Genomic DNA, 19,418 nt, shown 5'->3' with positions numbered 1-19,418 from the left:
AGTGGTTTTCAAAGTGTGGTACGGGCACCCCCAGGGGTTCATGAAGTATAACCGTGGTCTATGATGCAAATAAATAGATTGTTGCAAATAATCATAGATTATTGGACCTAATGTGTTTTGTCAGTGGAAAGTTCTTGAAAAAAATGTTCTATGGGATCAGTAAATAGCCAGAATAGTATTTTATGAATTCAGATAATGAGAATAATATTTGAATATTATGAGTTGGATTATGTTCATAAAATAAATCTGTGCTGATGGGGTCCATGGAATTGATTTTACAAGGGTCTCTGTGTGCTATGGTATTCAATAATATGGTCAATAATAGGAATAAAAATACTTACTTTGTTTTGAAACAAAACAAAGGAAGCAAACAAAGCTTTCTACATGCAGCCTATATTGCCTGAATGTGCACTTATAATTTGGATTATATAGTTGCAGCCTCACTGCTTCAGGGTCCCCAGTTTGATCCTGAGGTTACTGAAATGAATGAATGAATGAATATGCATAATATGGATGTAACCCAAATGGCAGCCATCATGTACACAAAAATGGTACTAAACTGTGCCTTTCCTTGTTGCTGATGTGGTACCCTTATCTTTTGTACCTATAAAATATAGCTTTCTCATAAAAACATGGATATAATGTACCTTAAAAATGTAAGGTACATAATTGTATGTTTTTGAGTCATCCTAATTATTTTTATCACTCTCTAACTCGTGCTCATTTTCAGTAACTGCTTTATCCTGGTTAGGGTGGTCATGGTGGATTCAGAGTCTATCCTGGATAGGATGGCAGTCCATAGCAGCACACCATATGCACACACATTCACACACTATTGGCATGTTTTTGGGAAGTAGGACGAAACCAGGGAACCTAGAGGAAACTCATGTGGACACAAGAAGAGCATGCACAGAAACCCCACAGAGACACAGATAGTCACCTAAGTCAGGATCGAATCCAGGACCCTGGTTCTTTCATGCATTTTCTTTCTTTCTTTCTTTCTATCTATCTATCTATCTATCTATCTATCTATCTATCTAATGTTACAGTGAGGGAAAGCACAACCCACTATTGTCAAAGCTATTATTAATATTGTACACATTGCCTCATTTTTGAATAGTTTTGTACATAGTTTTGTAAAAATAAATAAATAAATAAATCTGGACTGAGGGAGTCCAGGGAATTTTAGTTTTACAGTTAAAAAGATGCCTGAGTGCAAAGAGTTTGAGAACCCCTGCGCTTGAGGACAAGAAAAGGTAGTTTCATAGTTTTTCCTGAGAGTGTAATGTCCTGCTCTTTGTCGCCCCCTGCTGGCTGCGGCAGTCGCGCGCTCCAAACTTCCACTTGTCCTTCTCTACAGCACTGATGATTTTCTCCTGAGGGGACTCGACACGACGTAACTGGGTCCTGAGGTAAACTCTGAGGTAAAGATTTCGCCTAATTCGCTTTTCTGACATAATGCTTTGTTTTGCCTCAGTGTTGTTTGTCTGTCTGAACCTAATTAGTTGTGTATGAAGTCACACGCGCTCCTAAAAGCCGGCTGAAGTAACGCGGTGTGTTCCGACATGGCGGTGACGTCATGGTGAGACAGAATGCAGCAGCGTGCTTATAAAAGGCGCCTCTGGACACCTTTGTTATGAGTCCTCTCATGAGGCAACAAACAGAGGCGAGGGGGAGCAGATTTACTTCGTTATATGGGCATCATGTCATTTCCTCTGCTAATAATGATCCTAATAGCCTTTCCACTGTCCTCCAGTGGTAAGATTTTTAACAAATATTTTGCAAGGTTGAGATTTTCAGATATTCTGCATTGCATGCTTTTATACTGCTTGACTGTTTTGAATGATGTTCTGCAGATTTTAACCTAGGCTATATTCTGCTTTTTGACTGACATTGTCCACTTGTGCATGCATTTGTTTCAAACTACATTCTGTGCAAAAACACACAGTGAAGTGTTGTTGTGGATCTTGGAATGTGCTGGTGTAGAAGCAGTAACCATGGAAACAAGGATACAGCATGAAGTTGAGACTTTTGCATGAGGAAACTGCATGATTATGTGTAAACTATAATCAATTTCCTGGTTACACAAGTGCACTTTTTGACCTTATAGTATACAGTTAAAGTAGGGATTAATTTATAACTGCACTATCCAGTGTCACCCAGATGAGGATGGGTTCTCTTTTGAGTCTGGTTCCTCTCAAGGTTTCTTCCTCATATGGTCTCAGTCTGCAGCTTAATGAATGAAAAGGTTTGTGGTTTAAAGTGGTGGAGTTTTTTTTTAGCACACTATACTGTTAGGATCGTTGGTTGGGAAACTTATATTAGAAATATAATTGGAATGATAACAATTAAGAACATTGTTCAGCATAGCACTCAGAAAAACTCTCCCGGACTCAGTGATCATTGTTGTCTAGTGGAAGTGACTAGTGTCTTTCAAACCTTTTTTCCCTCACAGGCTTATAAGTATTATCTGAGGCAATTTTATATGCATTCAAACTTTATTGCTCTGATGTGGATACTTTGATTCACTTTTAACTTTATTACTAGCTATATTATTCCAGCATTATGCCTGCATTATGACTGTCATTGGTTTAGGTTTCTCAGTAGACATGCCTAAGTGTGGATCTCAGCCCTTACATTAACATTCTCCATCAATCTCCATGGTTATCTCAGTGAACTCAACTGGGTGTCAGAGTCTCAGCCGGAGAGCAGGATTGAGTGAAACATTTGGCACTAATCAGGCATTCATGCTGCGACCAGAGACACTGGTGTGGCACTGGAATGCATTCTTTTCACTGACTTAGGGGTCTCTGTATGCATCACCCAAGTAGATCAGGGACATGGACTCAGAAATAATGCCCCTTTTATTGAGTGTCATAATTCTTTCCCAGACTTCATTTCAGATTGTTTTTGGGTTCAGAATGTTTTATTGACCGTTTCTCTAACTCTCTCTCTCTCTCTCTCTCTCTCTCTCTCTCTCTTTTAGGTGGAAAATGGACATATGATGGTAAGTGAAATAGTACAGTATATCCAATGTGGACACATAGTGTTTTGGTTATGCCATTTCTGAGCCTGACACAAGTCTTGCACAGGCTGCCTTAAAAGCACCATTCTATGTAGTGCCTTTTTTACTGTTTGGCTTTTGCTAATCCCTCATTTATTAAGTAAATTCGGCAAAACCACCTTCAGGCGGTTCATGTGCTCCTAAATAAAATTACTTACCATTTCTTAAGCATGTTAAAAGCTCATTTGAGTAGTTAGCCTAGTTGAAGACAATTTTATTAACACTCTATACTGAGCTGTGAGATTGAGCTGCTATAATTGTTTTTTTTTTTTCTTTAATTGCATAACTGGTCTTTTTATAGTTTTAAATGAATATGTGCTGCCTTATTGCAATAAGGTCTGTCTGAGCACTGAAGGTGTGTCTAACCCTAACCCTAACCCAAGGTGTGTCCATATATGGGTATGTGGGTGTGGTGTTGGAGTCCATGTATGGAAATGACAGTGGCTTTTAGTGGTGTAAGTGCCTTAAACACCATAAATGAGATTGTGGGCATGTCTTTCAATGGGAGTCTTCGCAAGTCATAGATATTCATATGTAAGATCATCCTTTATTCGTCCCCCAATGGGGGAAAAAACCTAAACATGTTTCCGCCCGGTTTCGAACCGGGGACCTTTCGCGTGTTAGGCGAACGTGATAACCACTACACTACGGAAACCCTGTAGAGATACCCACATATATTTCCACAGCTAGCTAAAAGGAGATGCTCTTTACTTCTAAGGCCAGCAGGTTAAATAACATTAACACACCTGACAAAATTAGTGAGAGGATTTTAGCTGACATAGCTAACATGAGCTAACCATGACAGGATTTAGCCAACTAGCATTATCATCTGATAGAATTTTACATCATATTCATAAATGTCACTATTTTTCACAGCTAGCCAGACAGTTAAATGAGCTAAATTGGTAAGGGTTTATTCATAAATAAAATTCTTAATTTTCACTGCTAACGCTAACCACATAGTTAACATAAGCTACCATAACAGAATAGCTGAGAGCAGAGAATTGTATAACACAGCTGCACTGAAATGTTGCTTTTACAGTACTGGAACAAACCATTCCTAAAACTATCCCCTAATGGGCTATGCCATGATAGGATAGTCTGAGACTTGGCTTAAACACATATGAAGGGGATTTTCTCCTTTCTTATCAAGCTAAGCTTGGTTGAGTTGTCCTTCAGACCACTGGCTCTCAGGACCTGCTGAGTCCAGATGAGTAAAAAAAAAAAAAAAAAAAACTCTTCTCTTTCAAGCTCTGGGGATGAATACCATTTGACCTCTCAGAGACAACGTCCATAGGAAACTCACTAGTAGTTTGTGGCTTTATATATCTGAACTGCTCGTGACTGTAAGGTTGCATCATGTTATGTCATCTGACTTTTAGCTACAGCTCAAAATGCTAAGGCTTTAGTAAGAGCATTGTTGATTTTGCTATGTTGTCATAATTTGCGTCCTTTCAGATGTTTACTTCATTTAGTGTGTTGTATTGCTTCTAGGGATCTCAGAATTCATGCGTTCATGGTGCCATGCCATTATGGGTTAACCACAAGCACTTTGTGTGATTACAGTGCTCTAACTAGCCCAAATTAAATTGGCAAATGAAATGGATAGTGAGCAATTATGCCCAAAATAAAATATGTTGCCTTTAATAGTCCCGGTTGCCTGCCTTTAAGAGAACTTGTGTCAAGGATAATGATGTCAGCTGGGAGCTAATTATGTGTCTTTTGTTCTTATATCTGCATAGGCTTTATTTTCATGTTTTTACTATTTTGCAGCATATTTTGTTAGGAAATTACCAACTGAAACATTTACTGTATGTAGTTGGATTTAATACTTACTGTTGATCATGGCTCCACCACGGAAGCTGTGCTGTCCTAGGCTTTGGAGGGTTTAGTAGTCCATTGACATGCAGAATAAATCTGAAATGTGTCTATTTGATACAAATGATCATCATCTAGACCTGTGCAACTCATCAGATAAGGTAATATTTCTCCTGTTATGTAAATGTTTGCTCAGATGTCGCATACATTAGCTGCACAAAAACATAAAAGAAAAAAGACTGACTATGTGTGTATGCAATATTGAATATTACATCACAGCTTTTTACAGCTTTTTACATTATGTGGGTTTGTGTGTATGTGTGTTTTTCCTTGAGGGGACTTAAATGGTTTGTCCATATGCACCGCAAGCCTGGTTGATAATTACAAAATACATTTTATCATTATATATGTTGGTTGCAAAGGAAAAAAGAACACAAGTTATAAAATGTTATTTGAATGTCAAGCTACTGTTTTCCCCTGCCGGTGTTATGCTGTTATGTAATGTTATGTAATTTATCCAAAATCGTCTAATTTTTTATTAATGATGCTTGAGAAGAAAGAGATGGTAGTGACACCACCATTGGCACACTGTGGACAGCTATTCCTTTGTCACACTGACCTGACTGAGTCACAGTTTTCATGATGGTGAAAGATAAAACTGAATATCCTTTTTATTACTGTTTCATTATGTCTGTTTGCACATTTGTTTTTTCAGTTATTTATTAGCATTGCAATATAGTTGGCAGCTTATGGGCTTATGGTCTATTACATACACCAAAACCTTTTTGGTTTTGTGGTTAGGCATTTGTGGAGATGACCTCTTCTGGCAGAGAAAACAGTTTGTCATATGTTACCATGTTATGTTGTCATATCTCATTTTAGTAAACATCTTGGAAAAAACCAACAAATCATGGTTATATATATATATATATATATCATGGTTAATCCAAGACTGTGTATTTATTTTAGTGGCTTTATAACAAAAGACTTGATTTATAGAAAAGCAATTCCTAGAGCTTCTGTTCAAAATTCAAACAAAACCTTTTCAATTTGCAGGCTACATGTCTGCTCAGTTTTGAGTCAGTCTTGTGTACACAAGAGCATTTCAGAATCTTGATCTTAGTAGCCTGGGCATGTCTTTGTGGGCATCTTGTGAACTTTACACAAGCAACACATGCTTGTTTCAGACAAAAAAATGAATCTAAAATTTACAGCAGCAATGTATAATGCATTATGGCAAAAGATGTGCATAATTCTAGCTTACTGCTATTGGTTTTAGGGCCTGTTGGAGAACACCACTGGTCCAGGAATTACCCATACTGTGGAGGGGCATTCCAGTCTCCCATAAACTTCCAGCCTGAGCTGCTGAGATTTGATCCAGACCTGCAGCCCATTCAGCTGCAGGACTACAACCTGTCTAGCAAAGAGCAGCTCACCCTTAGCAACAATGGACACTCTGGTACGTGAGATCTCTGTTAAGCACTTAAGTTTTTAAGTGAATATTTATAGTAACATGTTGGTTAAACTTTAAGAAATGGGTTTAAATACTGTGGGATTAGAAAATCTAAGTAAGAAATTATTTTATTGGAAAAAAATCTATATATATGTTGTAGCATATAGCGCATGATTACAGTAATGTGTATAGGCCTATAACATACAATATATTTGACTTACAGCTGATATTAACAATCTAATCTAATTTCAAATGTAAGACAAATCTAGGCTTATTGTAACTTAGTGTTATAGTAACTGCTTTACCAAACAAGAGCACTTGCCTTTAATAAAGCAGTCATTTAGAGTCCCATTAAAATCTATGTGTGATCAAGTCCATAAATACAAAGATTTGATGGATCAACTGATAATTAGTTATTCATATTTAATTGCCAACAGTGGGTAAACTGTAAACGCTTCAGAAGCCTTTGACTGGCACTGTATGCTCAATTCATTATAACTTTCCAAGCTAACGCTTTCTCACTTTCATAATAAATGCATACACAGATAAGCGAAATGATGAACTGCTGTTAAACTAGTGAAGACGTGTCCATCAGCCACAATGCGGAAGATAGTCTTTCTTCTCAAGCCACGTTTCTAGTCCAGCATGGAGAAAATGACAACATGATTTTTTTTTTGTACGTCAAGCACAGCAATTTTCTGTAATCACCCTCTTATTATGATAACTGTCCATGTGTGCAAAAGCAACAATCAGCTCATATTTTAGGTAAGTAAAGTATGGAGTGCTCTTAGTCATGACTCACACAGTAGCTAATCTGTTAAACAGCAAAGCGTGTGCCATCTCTTAAATGCGTCAATCTCATTTTCAGGTGTATATCAAGTTTAAAGCATAATAATAGCCCTGGTAACCCTAGTTAAGAAAATAAATAGTACCACATAAGCAACAGGATCCTATTTTTATTCTCTATTGCATGCTTTGTGTGAGCATTTACTTTGCAAGTTGTTACTTTTGTGCATTCTCTTTGAACTTGGACATTTTCTAATCAGGCATCATATATGCCTATACAATTTTAACACACGCTCACAGACCTGCAGTCAATACCTTTCTGGTATTCAAGCTGTGACTATTAAAACTTTCTTTAACAGCTTAGAATAGACAGGTGTTTGTGGTGTGAATGAGGGATGCTGATCTCATAGCATCCTTGTGGTTTCAGTGGTGCTTGTGTTATGGCAGAGCGGAGACACATTGAGCTTTTGGCTATTAATGAGACAGACTGGATTTATATCTTTCTCTACCTTTAACCCATGATAGTGTATTGCTTTTGAGCTCTTTATTTTATGCATTGCCACATACCTATAATGACATCATTGCATATAACAGAAACACCTGAGTCAGGTGTGAAGTGTGTGTTTGTGTTTAATAACCACAGTGCAGCTGTCTCTGCCATCCCGGATGCACCTCTCTGGTCTGCCACATCGCTACTCAGCAGCTCAGCTTCACTTCCACTGGGGCTCCTCCAACACGCCGACCGGCTCTGAGCACACCATCAACGGCAAGCAGTTTGCTGCAGAGGTGAGACACTAATCGGTTTCTTTCTGTCTCATGGCATACACCCATTAGTAGAGGCAGAAAGAGCTTATGGCTCATTCTTACTTTATAATTCACAGCGCATTTGGTGTCTGGTCTTGCAGCTTGGATTTCATCACAACCCTTGCTTATATTTCACCCAACAGAATATGTAACATTCTGATTTTAGGCTTGGAGACATTTGCAATTTAGGGCTGAGAAAGCAGGTACATGCATGTCTTTACCTCTGAAAGAGTATAATGATACAAGGCACCACTGCTGTCTTATAAAATAGGTTAATTACAATGTTTATAATATTTGAGAATGCATTGGAGATAGCTTAGGATTAGGATGAGGAAGCTAATATTAGTGTTTGGAACAGCACCTGCACATTTAGTTGATTTAGTTGTTTTCGGTATGAATGAGAGTGTCCACGTCATCTTCAAGTACATCTTGAAGCAGGACCAGTGATGTCTGTCTTCTCAGGGAAAAGCATAGGCATCCAGTAATTTATGGTGGCTTTTTTACTGGATATGTTTGCCTCTGGCTAGTTCACCAAAAAGTTTCTCAGGGTGGTTCATGGAGAAACTCTGCTTTGAGCAGAGAGAATCGCTTTCAAATTAGCAACTTGCTAAATTAGTGGAATTCCCCACAGCCAGTCTATAAATACCAGAATATGGTTTAAAGTTTGCATTTTAGAAAACTGCCTTCAACAACACAATGCATGGTAAAAAAACAAAAAACAAAACCAGAAGTCTATTATTGCACCAATTGCTTATTGTTTCAAATGGTGTTTCATCAGGATTCATTCGTCTGTTCTCAGCTCTCTGTGGTACACTCTTAGAAAAAATGATTTTTCTTTAACAGTTCACTTGGCAATTAAGGCTTCTTAGCCTCCACAAAGGGTTCTACCTGGAACTCATTCTGACAGGGAAACACTCCTAGAATTGTAGGGATCTACATCGACATTTTTTAATGTTTAATTCTAAGAGTGTGCACAAATGAAAATTCCCAAATGTTTTTCTGCCAGTGACAGCATAGCACCCAACTTCAGATCAGTTATCACTAACACATCGGCATGCTGCAGATCACACGCACATTAAAACAGAGAAACCTTTCACAAGCAATGCAGTGCCACTAAATATACCATTGTGTTAGGCAGTATGAAGTGAACCAGGAAAAGATGACTTTGTTCAACATTTTCCTCTCTGGTTTTCTCAGATGCATTTGGTTCATTTCAATTCTGCCAAGTATCCCAACATCTCCGTAGCAGTGGACAAGTCTGATGGTCTTGCTGTGCTGGGCATTTTTATTGAGGTGAGCTGATATTTCAAGAACAATAGTTTAATGTAAAAGTGTAAAAGTGCTGCTTTTTAATGTTTTTTTTTTGTTTGTTTTTTTTTTTTTTAATAAAGGTGGGAGAGTTCAATCCTGCTTTCGACCAGTTCCTCAAATATGTCAACGGCATTAAATATAAAGGTTGATTTTTTTTTTCTTTTAAAAAGAGTTGCAGTAATAAGAGTTCATTAATGATATGATATATTATACCTAACTTCAGGCTGAAGCTTACATTTGTTCTGCATTTGTTCTTATTACATGTTACAGGTCAGAAAGTGCAGGTGGCAGGCTTTAACATCCGGGAGCTGCTTCCTGCTCGTCTGGATGAGTATTACCGTTACGATGGCTCTCTTACCACTCCCCCCTGCTACCCCAGCGTGCTCTGGACAGTGTTCAGGAATCCAGTCAGCATGTCTCTCAGACAGGTACAACTGCATAAACCAGACATACCCATACTCAACTATGCCTAAATGCAGAGGTTTTTAAACTTTTCCTACTTAATGCTATAATAACACAGCAGATGGAATTAAAAGAATAGGGCTAAGTTTCCCAGAAACATTGAAACAGAAGGATAATCTTTAAATGATTGTGAGCATCCCAAGGAATGCTTTGTCTTCCAATTAAGATGATTTACTAACTCAGGCTTTAAACAGAAAGCTCTTTATAGAATTATAGAAAGTTAATTATGAGATATTAATTTTCAGCTATAAAACCATTACACCCATCTCTGATTAATGCTATGTTTCTGTTCTTGCCGTGTGTTTTTACAGTACCTGGCTTTAGCCACCTCTCTGTTCTCTTCTCAAGCTCAAGAATCAGCCCCAATGCCTCTGTTTGGGAACTACCGTAAAACCCAGCTAATGGACAACAGAGTGGTTCTGGTCTCCTTCCAGCAGGGTGAGTACTGCATGGGATACTTACTGTGGGGAAACATAGGGTAAATTCACATACTCAGTGGCTGTATGATCAGTTGCTTGGTTTGTTATGGGGATGTGGCATAAAAATGAGCTGTTGAAATGGCCTTGGCTTGTGCAAAGGGCCCTCTTCTTACACTCTCTGCTTATTTGATACTATAAATCCTGCTGGCTGCATTCTTTCTTGTACTCTTTGTTAACATGCTTGTTCCCCAGTGGATTGAACTACTCTGCTTTGTGCTTCAAATTAGATGCTTCCATGAACATAAACCTGTCATTCAAACTCTGGTTTGAACCATGAGAACACTGTAAGTGCTGTATGCTGGGATGAGAGTATACATAGTAGTCTAGAGAAGACGCTTTATTATGAAAAGATAAAATCACTTCACAGCTACTGCATTCTTGGTGTCTTTCCCTGCAAATGGAGATATGATTTATAGGCATATCCCATTTTCACCCGGTGCTTGTGGTTCTTTCTGCATGGTGCACTCGCTTTCTTCTGAAGCTGAATTTTGTGATTATGTGAAAAGATGTTCAGTCTGCAGTACTACTGCTTTCCCAACCTGACATACATGGCTTGAAGAGAGCCTTTACAGCTGGTAATATGCTTGAACTTCTTTAAACCTGTGTGTGGTACAGGCTGGGGGCTGCATGGTGCCACTTCAGTGGCATCTCCCATGCAGAGGACGCTGGTCATCCAACAGCTGCTGAATGGAGACCTAGCAGATCTTGCAGATGGAGGACTGCACCATCTTTTGCCAAAGCTCCAAAGAAAGCCTTGGGCTGTTAAAAACTGGAGGAACAATCCAAAGCAACAGCGCTTGGGCCAAGCCACTGAGAAACATCAGAAGAACAAGGATCTTGACACCACTGGAAACAATCCATCGGTCTGGAAGAACACCCATGCAAGCTCCTATATGGGGATGTTTGGTATAAATGATGATGCCTTGTGTTTTGTATCCCTGGAAAAAAATGTGTCTGTTCGGCTCAGGAGACATCATGCAGATGCTCAGATGAGCCAAGCTCTGAGAAAAGCCGTGTTTCCAGAGCTGAACCTGAAGAGCTACTTAAACTGCAGATCTGATTTGGATCTGCAAACAATCAGACACCTTCTTCGTTCCAGACCCACTGATGAGGCAAATGAGCTGGATCAGGCCCTGACAAAAGTCAGTCAGGGGCATAAGCAGAGGTCCATGACACAGTACCAGGGCTCAGCACTGACCAAGCTAACAGGGCAGACCCAAGCTGCTGTCCTGAAGAATAGCCACAACATGGTGCCCACTAATCACAGACTGCAGCCTATGGAGTGGGAGGATTAAAACCCCACTGAGGCCATAAACACAGGCTGCAGAGTACATTATAATAGTCATCAAAGACCTTCTATCACGCAAGCCCTGAATATTGAACATTGAAACAAATTTTGTTTCAACTAGGAAGTAAGTGCAGACCACATAAAAAGATTTAAGGCAAAACATCAACAGTGTATATAAAATTCATACAATATGACTCTTTCCTGGCAAGAAGATATTTTTATATTTTATTGGGTTAGGTTCTGTTTTATTTGTGTCACAATAATTACATAGTAAAGCAATTACAGTCATTCAAAGTGGAATACAGTAGCAGAAGATGAAAAATAATGGTGCTTGGCTACATAAACATTCCTGTGTTTTATGTAAGTGTGTCAGGCGGCTTTTGATGTGTGTTTAGACCAAAGAGAAAGCACAAAGGAAGGAAGCCACCTTTTGTGGATTGCAAAACAATTTTGAATGGAGCATCTCGATCATGATGTGTAGAAGAAAATACAATAAAGCACTTTAACTGCACAAGTGTTGCTTTTCATTACATTTTCACTTCTCATGCTTTTTTTTAAATTTTTGCTTTACAAGATGGTGTCAGTATTTTCACATATGATGTACATGAGGTGCTGTGAGTGGTACATTAAGTCTTACATAATTAAAATGATTCTACATTGTAACCTGTTTTTTCTGCAACAAAACAGTGTAACTTCAGCATGCTCCTCTTTCATTCTTAAGGTGTTTTTCTTCTTTTTGTCTCACTAAGGTGACTTTACTTGGAGCTGGGGTATGTGATATGTTTTAACGTCAGAAATTGTTATATGTCTTCTCTCTCACCTCACTGACATCCTCATTTCTAATGACATGCAAAACCTATTGCACTGTGTGTATGAATGAGGTATGAGGCAACTGAGTGATACATGGCAAACTGTCCTTCTGATAATTTAACATTGATCATACTTCCAAGGCATTACGCATACAACCAAAATCATATTTTACTTTGGTTAAGTGTGTATATATATATATTACCATAGTGGCTTTAGGGTTTTGCATGGTTCACTCACATTTCAATGTTTACAAGTCATCAAAACATTTGCTTGTAACAAGTGGTGTTTATCTGGAATATGTGGCTGGCTCTGAAGGCATTACCATGACATTAATCATCACTAAATAACATTTTTTAGTTTATTCTAAGATTAAATTATAAATGGTTTGATGATTCTACAAACAATACACTTACCACAGTGAGGTCAGTAGCATAAGTTGCTAATCAACAAACGCTTTTTAAATCCATACAGTGATGTAAAAGTACATGCTGTTAATTATTTAATTATCTGAATAAATCTAATGTTTAGTGTGTTTCTTAAATTATTTTATACACATAAGGTTGATCCAAAACAAGATTCCACTGGGCCATGTCAAAGTAACCACATTGCCTTTTTTTTTTTTTTTTTGGTTCTTCAGAGCAACCCATGCAGAGGGAATATGTAGTGGTATAAGAAAACATTTATGCATAGAACATAATAAACTTTATTTATAGGTATGAACCTCATTTCAGTGCTGTCAATACATTAAGTGAACTTACACTGGTTTGCATAAATACTAAACCCCCTTGTGAATACTTATGCAAAGTTCCCTTGAATTTTTCCACATGTTGTAGAGTTACAAATTGGAACTGAATGGACTTAACTGGGATTAATTGGGAACAGTTGCCATCCGAAATCACATAATTAGTTTACTGGAATCCAAGTGTGTGCAGTTAAAGTGTCATGCGATCTCAATATAAATACACCTGTTCCTGGAAGGCCCCAGAGTTTGTTTGAGAACACAGGTCTGGGACAATGTTATGGAAAAGTATCAGGATTTAGTTATTTATAAAATCATCTCACGCACCACTGTTAAATCCGTTATTTAAAGAAATGAAAAGAATATGGCACAACTGCAATTCTGCCTAGAAAGTCAAAAGTCAGTGACTGGGTAAGGAGGGCATTAGTCAGAGACACAACCAAGAGGCCAAGAGTAACTAAGAGCTGGAGAGATCCATAGCTCAGATGGGAGGAGTTGTTCACAGGACAACCTTGGCCCGGACACTCCTCAGACCTGAGCTTTATGGGTGGTCAGCCATATGAAATCCCAATTGGAATTTGCCAAAAAACATGTTGGCCACTTATTAAACATGCATAAAAATGTTCTCTGAATTGATGATATGAAAATGTACATATTGCACATATTTATTCAAATTCCTACTTCACTTTCTATCAATTCGTTTATAATTTCTGCAGTTATCTCAGGGCTGGAAGACCTGTAGTGCATTTTGATTCCCCTTGTTGCTGTGATGGGTGATGCTGGCTAATCTTAAGCATCTGTAACATAACATGAACAATTTTTAAAAGTTAGTTTGTACTAATTTGTAATTTGTCAACTGTAAATATAAAGAAAAAAATGTATAACAAAATGTAAAAAGCTTATGGGTGAAATTTCTTTCTAAGACAAATGTAAACTGTTCAAAGGTAATGCCCATGTATACATTTATTTCTGAATCAAAATGAATTTAATCAGCATATTATAAAATATATTGTACAGACCGATATTTAGGCTAGTAATATATTGTCATACTTTCAGTAAGTTTCTTGTAGCTGTCTGTTTACATTGCCCGCTTGGTTTGAGAAGTATTTTTCTTTCAATTTTCGAATATTTTCTATGCCTTTCTTAATTTTATGTGTACAGTTCCTTTTAAGCTCCTCTGAAGTGTTTATATTTGTTTTCCACCACTGTCCTGTTGCAAGATTTTGGGGTCAGCTAAACCTTTTGTGATATGGTCCTGTTTTCATACAGAAGTGTTAGTCTCTAGTCTATAGTGCATTGAGACCTCTATAGCATCTAATTATTACTGATATGTGCCAAGTACATTTTGTAATTTGTTTATTCAGTCATCTTCATTTATCGTGGTGTGGAACACACCCTGGATGGGACACCAGTCTTTCATAGGGTATCATGCACACGCATTCACACCTAGATGCATTTTGGAGTTACCAATCCACTTACTGGCATGTTTTTGAGAGGTGGAAGGAAACTGGAGAACCTGGAGGAAATCTATATGGACAGTAGTTTTTCAGTTCATGGCCATGTAAATGCACACCATGTAACTTTTTGAAAATGTTAGTTCCATAATTTCAAGAGCTGAAAGAGTTTCTTTTCTGACCTCCCATGTAGACTACATTCGTGAAATCGTTTGCATGGCCTGGAAAATACTTGTCATTATTTTCCTTCTTTGGGCCTCATTTGATCTTGCATGATATATTACTCCAGTGTATAATTAAGAGCTAACTGTTCTGTCTGTTCTGTAGGCTTTAAAATAGACACACCTGTGAGAAGAACTAAACTATATTCCTATGCAAAACATTCCAAAAATTGCAATCAGAACTAAAAAAAAAAAAAAAAAAATGAAAGAAACAAAAAACATCCTTTGACTGTCCAAAAAATTGTATTTCATTCACTTCTATGAAATTTGAATATTGGTTACCTTAATCAAGCAAGCATAGCAATGATTGTCAGACACCACTGTTTCATTGAATATTTAATTGTCCAAAATATATTTTATTATATTTTTATATACAGTATAGGGTGATTGAACAATACATGAAGATTTTAAACATATACTACTAACTGGTAATAACATAAAGGTGATGAATTTGTGCATGCAAAATATCTCTAATATGTTTACTAAGCTATGTGTCAGGTGATCAAACCACTCTGTTCTAAATTACCATTCATTATTCGGATACTTTTATCCAAATTCACTTACAAGTGAGGCAGAATAAAATCTGTGACTAGCAACCTCTGTATATATTCCATAAAACACCTTTAAATGCATTATTCTGTAACCATTAATCATTGCTTCACACTTAAACACATCTCACTCACATGTCATAGTGTGTCTCACAACCATGTATCCTCATACACTCACACTCAGTACTCTTACAGGTGCTCTGATCTCTTTACTGGTGGCTTCTGGGTTGGGCATTCTGCTCATCATCACACTCATTTGGTGCTTTTTAAAGACAAGGTAAAGTAAAAACATTTTTAGTATATAGCTTATTGTGAAGTGACTAACTTATGACTTAAACCAAAGTCTGCCATGTTATGCAAGTGCCAAAATCCGTAAGTTTCACTATAATACAGTCAGACATTATTGAGACAGGGCCAGAAATATCAGTGACTCATGAAAAGTTATGTAAAGTTGTTCACTTTTATGTGGACAAAACCGTAAACACTGTTGTTATTGAAACACTAGCAGCATGTATATAATACATAAACATCTAGAATTATTCTATTTGTTCTTAATACAAAGATGATGAGGAAATAAAGCATCATGATTTTCTAGCATCAGAAAAGCTGTAACAGTAAAATGATATCAACCAAACACACCCCAAATATGAGTATGGGGTTAATATGAAGGATATTTTGTTATGGAACAAAAATTAACCTTCTGTCTAAAACTCCAGATTTAATAGAAAAGGGACAAAATGGATGGAAAGTGTAAACCTTTTTGACCAAAGTGCAATATTTAAACAAGAACAAAATCAAATTTTCATCTTTAACCCTGTTCTTACCTAATAACCTTAACAACCTAAAATATTTTATGTCTTTTACTTGAAAAGATGATTTGAATGATATCCACAGGCCTCCCCTGCTGAATCACTGAAAATAATGAAAACAAAAAAGTACTGACTAATTAAAAAATACTAATTGAAAATAATTTCAATTAATATTATTTTTGTAATAAACTGACTAGAAGGCATGAATTAGAGATCACTCACAAATTATGGCCTTAACAAGTGGAGTACACAGCAATGTCAATTTTATGCATGAAAATGTGTCTTCAGGTCAAAGGCTGACCAAGAGAACATAAAAGTTGATGGATGCAAGCCACTGGAAGGAAAAGAGAAGAGCACAGGCATGTAACTCAGTCTTTCCTACCCCACATCTGAAGACCTGGGCAATGAAGTATCTTCCAAAATAAACCTTTGAAAAGTATATCTCTGGGAAGAACACCATAAATCTTTTATATTTGTGTTTCTGACCTTGACTTAAGGGTTTGGGGCTGGGTGGTTGCATTCGAATATATATAGATGACTCTGCCTAAGCGTGCATGGATTGCTCTCACTAGGTCAAGTTTTCTTCTAGCCACATTCCAGCATGGACTTCTCCCTTTGATTCATTTTTGAATAAAGCTGCCAAAACCCAAAAAAATTCTGAGTGGGGAGACAATGGGAAACGTTTCACGCAATATAGCATATATATATATATATATATATATATATATATATATATATATATATATATAACTATAGGGTTAAAGGAGTTTTTCTTCTCATTTCCTGCATTTGCTCTCCACAGCAGTCACACACATAGACAGGAGTGCTTTCCCAGCAGACAATGCAGGCCAAGTGCAGATGTAAATGGTCTCAGGTTGGTTTATCCTTCATCGCTGTATGGTTCCCCCAGACTATGACATTTGTGTCTCCCCATCCATCCAGACGTAGGTAGTGGAAAAGCACAGCCACAGTCCGAGTACATTATGGTTCACTGTTAATCTGAGGTGGCATGAGATGGGAAGCTAGGTCGGTTCCACCCTGTGTTTAGTATTGTGCAGCTCCGTCGATTAGAATGATGAAAGGGCACTATGCTTCATGCAAATAGAGCACAATTCATTCCCACTGAATGTAACACAGAAATGCCTCATTGTTTCTTAGGCTGCACGTGGTTTCACCTTTGACCGCACTATCCCCAACCAATCACAAGACAAACTCCCATGCACTCCCATTGATCTTTCAAGTAGATGGCACTTCCAGTGCACTAAGTGAAAGCTGGTCATGACTTCCACGGAAAAGAAGCAATACAGACAACTGTGAAAAAAAGATGCTGCTGGAAGTATTACTTAAATTAATCCTGTAGTTTAAATGTTTAATTGCATTTTAGTGTTGATATTCTGAGTACTACACTAAATTCATCACACTTCACATGGTTTATATTATCATACTGGTCAAAATGAAGTATTTCACAGTATGTTATATACATAATGTAGCACTGACATGTTTGCCTCATGTTGGATTTGATGCAGATACCATCTGTGTTAACCCACTTCTCAAAATTCAATATGCATTCCCTTCATTTAAATCCTTCAATTCCAGAGATTAAGTCATGCATTCCCTGAAAGTTTGTACAATATCAAAGTTATGGAATTGACAGAAAGTATGTGTATTTTTGTGTGTGTAAATAATTTTACCAGCATTATAAATACATTGTTAAGAGTGCACTAAAATTGTTTCCATAATGGCTGCATTTGTTCTGCACTGTATGATGTTTAGGTCAAATATATGGTCGAACTGTTGTTATACTTTTTTCAATGAACATTTCAGGCCACTTTTGTTTGAAGAAAACTGGCATAGTGAAAAACTAGGGCAGCATACTTGGTTTATTTTTTCAAGCTACACAAATTTACAGCACTCAACTAGCAGGTTACAGTAGGCCTTGTTACAAAACCAGGAAATAGATTTTAACACAGGGTATAGCACACATTAAAGTTCTATTCAAAGCTGCATTTCAACTCATAAATTAATCTGTGAATAAGAGATGATGAGAATCTGATTTATAAAGACATGACACTGCAAAACAGTCCTTATATGGTATAAGACATTACCTGCTACCCAGTGGCAAATTTAAAGGAGATAAACAACTACAAAAATATCAGTCATGCATGTCACAGAACATATATAAGATGAGTTTAGAGCAGGACATCATGTCAGATTCTTAGACCCCAGCATGAGCGTCATAACACACTGATGTCACACTGTCTGTTAACTTCCATGTTGTTATGAATCACTGAACATGGGTTAGACTAATGAAAAGCTGTCCTGCTCTCAAGGACATCACTGGTGGCAGTCTGCCAACTTAAAGTATACTGTTGTGTTTGATATAATGTACTTCTGATGTCCTTGACTTTTAAAGGGTTGAAGTTGTTGAGCTGGTAATAGGGCAACCGCCATTCTATCACCTGTTTTATGTAGAAACTGAGAGGGTAAGTAACTTATACCAACTACAGGAACTGCCAAAATGAAAATGATGACAAAGAAATGTAAATGTTTGAAACATGAGTAAAATTTGTCATAATCCTTTCTAAAATTATAGTGATCTTCTCAGACCCACAAGGTTTACAAAGGTTTACAAAGTAGCAGAAGTATATATAATTTAAAATAACCTCCTCTGGGAAACCAAAATGATGCAATGTCCAAGATTACTGTGCCAGATGTGTGTGGTATTTTATAATAATAATAATAATAATAATACATATTGGGGGCACAGTGGCTTAGTGGTTAGCACGTTTGCCTTGTACTCCGGTTTCCTCCCACAGTCCAAAGGCATGCGTTGTAGGCTGATTGGCAAATTGTCCTGAGTGGGTGGGCAATTGTACCCTGTGATGGATTGGCACTGTGTCCAGGGTGTCCCCTGCTTGTGCCCCAAGTCCCCTAGGATAGGCTACAGGCTTGGTGTGACCCTGTGTAGGATAAGCAGTTCAGAAAATGGATGGATGGATGGATAATTCATATTTATCATAAATACTGGATATACTCAGTACAATGAAACACTGATACCTTAAAATGTTGTCATGTGTGGTAATTAGCAAATGTGCACAATAATTTCAATGTTTATATGATGTACATATGATCAATAGTTCTGAAAGTCCAAAAGGTTATGTAGTTTCCATCACAATATAATTTTCCAGAGAAAAGTCCATTAATAGTGGTTTGGGCTGAAACATGGTAAATTGGGGTTTGCAAAAGATACTTTTATGTTTAAGCCCTTGCAACACTGCCAAGAGTGCTCAGTGTCAGACATCCCCTCTACAGCCTATGGAAGTATTCTGACCCTTTTAATGCAAACTCCCAAATGGCTTCCTACTGATTATA

General features: G+C 37.4%; 1 protein-coding gene and 1 non-coding gene across 5 annotated transcripts; one reads left to right on the top strand and one right to left on the bottom strand.

Moving 5' to 3' along the window:
• Positions 1 to 1,305: 1,305 nt before the first annotated feature.
• On the top strand, positions 1,306 to 16,721 carry ca12 (carbonic anhydrase XII). Of its 4 annotated transcripts, XM_026918767.3 has the most exons (11): positions 1,458 to 1,758; positions 2,987 to 3,007; positions 6,162 to 6,341; positions 7,765 to 7,907; positions 9,123 to 9,218; positions 9,317 to 9,380; positions 9,507 to 9,664; positions 10,010 to 10,136; positions 12,215 to 12,235; positions 15,433 to 15,514; positions 16,335 to 16,721. In XM_026918767.3, exons 1-11 carry the CDS (start codon positions 1,695 to 1,697, stop codon positions 16,411 to 16,413), a joined length of 1,035 nt encoding a protein of 344 aa, XP_026774568.1. In that variant the 5' UTR covers positions 1,458 to 1,694; the 3' UTR covers positions 16,414 to 16,721. The 4 variants fall into 4 exon arrangements, with proteins under 4 accessions (XP_034163034.1, XP_026774568.1, XP_026774567.1 ...); XM_026918768.3 differs by lacking the exons at positions 12,215 to 12,235; positions 15,433 to 15,514; positions 16,335 to 16,721 and adding exons at positions 10,405 to 10,461; positions 10,793 to 10,876 and having other exon boundaries at positions 1,461 to 1,758; XM_034307143.2 differs by lacking the exons at positions 1,458 to 1,758; positions 12,215 to 12,235; positions 15,433 to 15,514; positions 16,335 to 16,721 and adding exons at positions 1,306 to 1,424; positions 10,793 to 11,979.
• trnav-aac (transfer RNA valine (anticodon AAC)) lies at positions 3,647 to 3,719 on the bottom strand. Its single transcript has one exon. It is a non-coding gene; the product is annotated as a tRNA-Val (tRNA).
• Positions 16,722 to 19,418: the final 2,697 nt, after the last annotated feature.

Source organism: Pangasianodon hypophthalmus, chromosome 9 (assembly GCF_027358585.1).
Source record: "Pangasianodon hypophthalmus isolate fPanHyp1 chromosome 9, fPanHyp1.pri, whole genome shotgun sequence".
NCBI classification, from domain to species: Eukaryota; Metazoa; Chordata; class Actinopteri; order Siluriformes; family Pangasiidae; genus Pangasianodon; species Pangasianodon hypophthalmus.
This window is presented reverse-complemented; position numbering and strand designations above follow the sequence as displayed.